Here is a 2,075-nt window from a genome sequence, read left to right on the forward strand (position 1 = left end):
ATGCATGTAAACACGTTTGCTCGACTGAAATCGAAGTTGTAATAGTCGGACTAACACACCCAGATAATGTGATTGGAAGTCGATTTGTATACACCTTAGTCGGACTGGAGCTGGTCGAGGCGGTCTGCGCACGCGCTAACTTTCCGCGCGCCAAGTCTGACCCGGAAGTCGAACAGCGTAAACGGGAGAAGAGGGGGACACAAGAAGAGGAAGCAAGTAACTGCAAACATGGCGAACACATCCAGAGTTCATTTTTGGACGGATGAAGAGACGGAGTATATGCTTACTCAGTTGAAAGAGCTGAACATTTTAAAATACATGGACGGGAGGAAGACAAGAAATGGCGACTTATTCAAAAAAGTAGCCGAGCACATGGTCGGGGCAGGGTTTAAAAGGACGCCGGAGCAGGTCCGCGTTCGGTGGAAGCACCTTAAACAGGCGCATTACAACGCCAAAAAAAGTAACTCTACCAGTGGCCACAGTCCTGTTTCGTGCCCATTCTTAGAGATATTGGAGGAGCTGCTTGGACGCCGTCCATTATCACAAGCCGTACAGCATGGTGTGGACGTCGGATTAAGCACTCCTGTCTCAGGTGAGTTAAAGATAACTTCCTATGTAGCAAGATGATTGTGGACGTCCGTGCGGAGCTACGTCGACCTGTGGATTTTCAGACGTTAACGTTTACTTGGATTTTATATATATACTTGGCACAAAAAGTAAGGAAATGTGTGTTTGGTAGACAATTTCTTTGTTGTAACAATGCTTCTTGGCAATAAATCTTATACCGTTGGAAAGCCTGTTTATTTGCCTTTTAAGTGGTGCCACATTTGTAAGGAACATGCATTTGTGGGATGAGCAGCAGAGCTGAGTATGTGGGTTGTGCCCATGAAAAATTTGCCAAATCTTCTCTGCCAGTGCCAGACAGCTTATTTTGCTGTTGCTGTTGACTCTTGTTTTGAGCTTCTGGTACCCCAGGTGCTGACAATCAGCTGCCTGATATAAGATTTATTGCCAAGAAGCATTGTTGCAACAAAGAAATAATCTACCAAACACACATTTCCTTACCTTTTGTGCCAAGTTTATTTTCCCACCAAGATGCAGGGGAGGTTAATTGAGGCATCTATTTGCATGTTATGTACATTATGTTATGTATATATACTTTCCACAGATAGTCCTACTAAGATTGAAAAGGAAGAGGAGCATGCCTCACCGCGGAGGCCCATACGGCATAAAAGGCCAAGAAAAGAATTTGACCCCTTTAAAAGGGAGCTCATGGCCGCCCTGCTGCAACCTCAACCACCACCTCCACCTCCCTCAGAGGACGAGCTCTTCCTCAGGAGCCTGCTTCCGTCTCTGGAAAGAATGCCGCTTGCATTGAGGCAGGAGGTGAAATTAGATATTCATAAAATTATTTTTGAGGCCAGCCAAACATGCATTAAACGTGAAAATGATTGACAATTAAGAATGTTGTCCTTGTCCTTTTTCTTTTTTCTTATTGTGACTGTTGAGCTTTGTATTGAATTGAGCTTTATACTGAATGAACCGGTGCTAAAGAAAATAACAGTTCCAATCTGTTTTTTCACATTTTAATCTTTTTATGGAGGGTGTGGATATTGTTGTTTGAATTTTGCTCAAGTATGTGAAAGGCTATTGTGAGGCATTTTGGGTCTGCTTGACTGGGATCATAATTTCTATATGCTTGTTTCCTACTGTCGAACCACATGTTAAAACCACGGTCAATGTTGGATGATTGTCTCCGCCAAGATCTGGACTTGGTCAGTTTTAGGCAGTTGTTGGTGATGATGAGGAAGATGATGGTAGTGATGGACAATGTTAAGGAAGTAAGTCCACCACCTGTAGTTTAGGCTTACTGTTAAAAGTGTTGTATTGAATGGATGGGACCACAGATTTTGTAGCTGTTAAAGCAATCAACTTTTGTTTCAGTTGCACAAGAAAACAATGAATGACAATGAGAAAATCAACTTGGTGAGTTGGTATTTTTCTATATTCAACCCGTTTTGCTGTACAGAATGCTGCCGTTGCATGACTAAAAGGTTTGCCAGGTTGTGGACCCT

General features: G+C 42.9%; 1 protein-coding gene across 1 annotated transcript; it reads left to right on the forward strand.

Moving 5' to 3' along the window:
* Nucleotides 1–228: 228 nt before the first annotated feature.
* On the forward strand, nucleotides 229–1,455 carry LOC130111976 (uncharacterized). Its single transcript, XM_056279285.1, has 2 exons — nucleotides 229–592; nucleotides 1,169–1,455. The coding sequence occupies exons 1-2, from the start codon at nucleotides 229–231 to the stop codon at nucleotides 1,453–1,455; spliced, it is 651 nt and encodes a 216-aa protein (XP_056135260.1).
* The last annotated feature ends 620 nt before the right edge of the window (nucleotides 1,456–2,075 follow it).

This window comes from Lampris incognitus, chromosome 4 (genome assembly GCF_029633865.1).
Source record: "Lampris incognitus isolate fLamInc1 chromosome 4, fLamInc1.hap2, whole genome shotgun sequence".
NCBI lineage: Eukaryota > Metazoa > Chordata > Actinopteri > Lampriformes > Lampridae > Lampris > Lampris incognitus.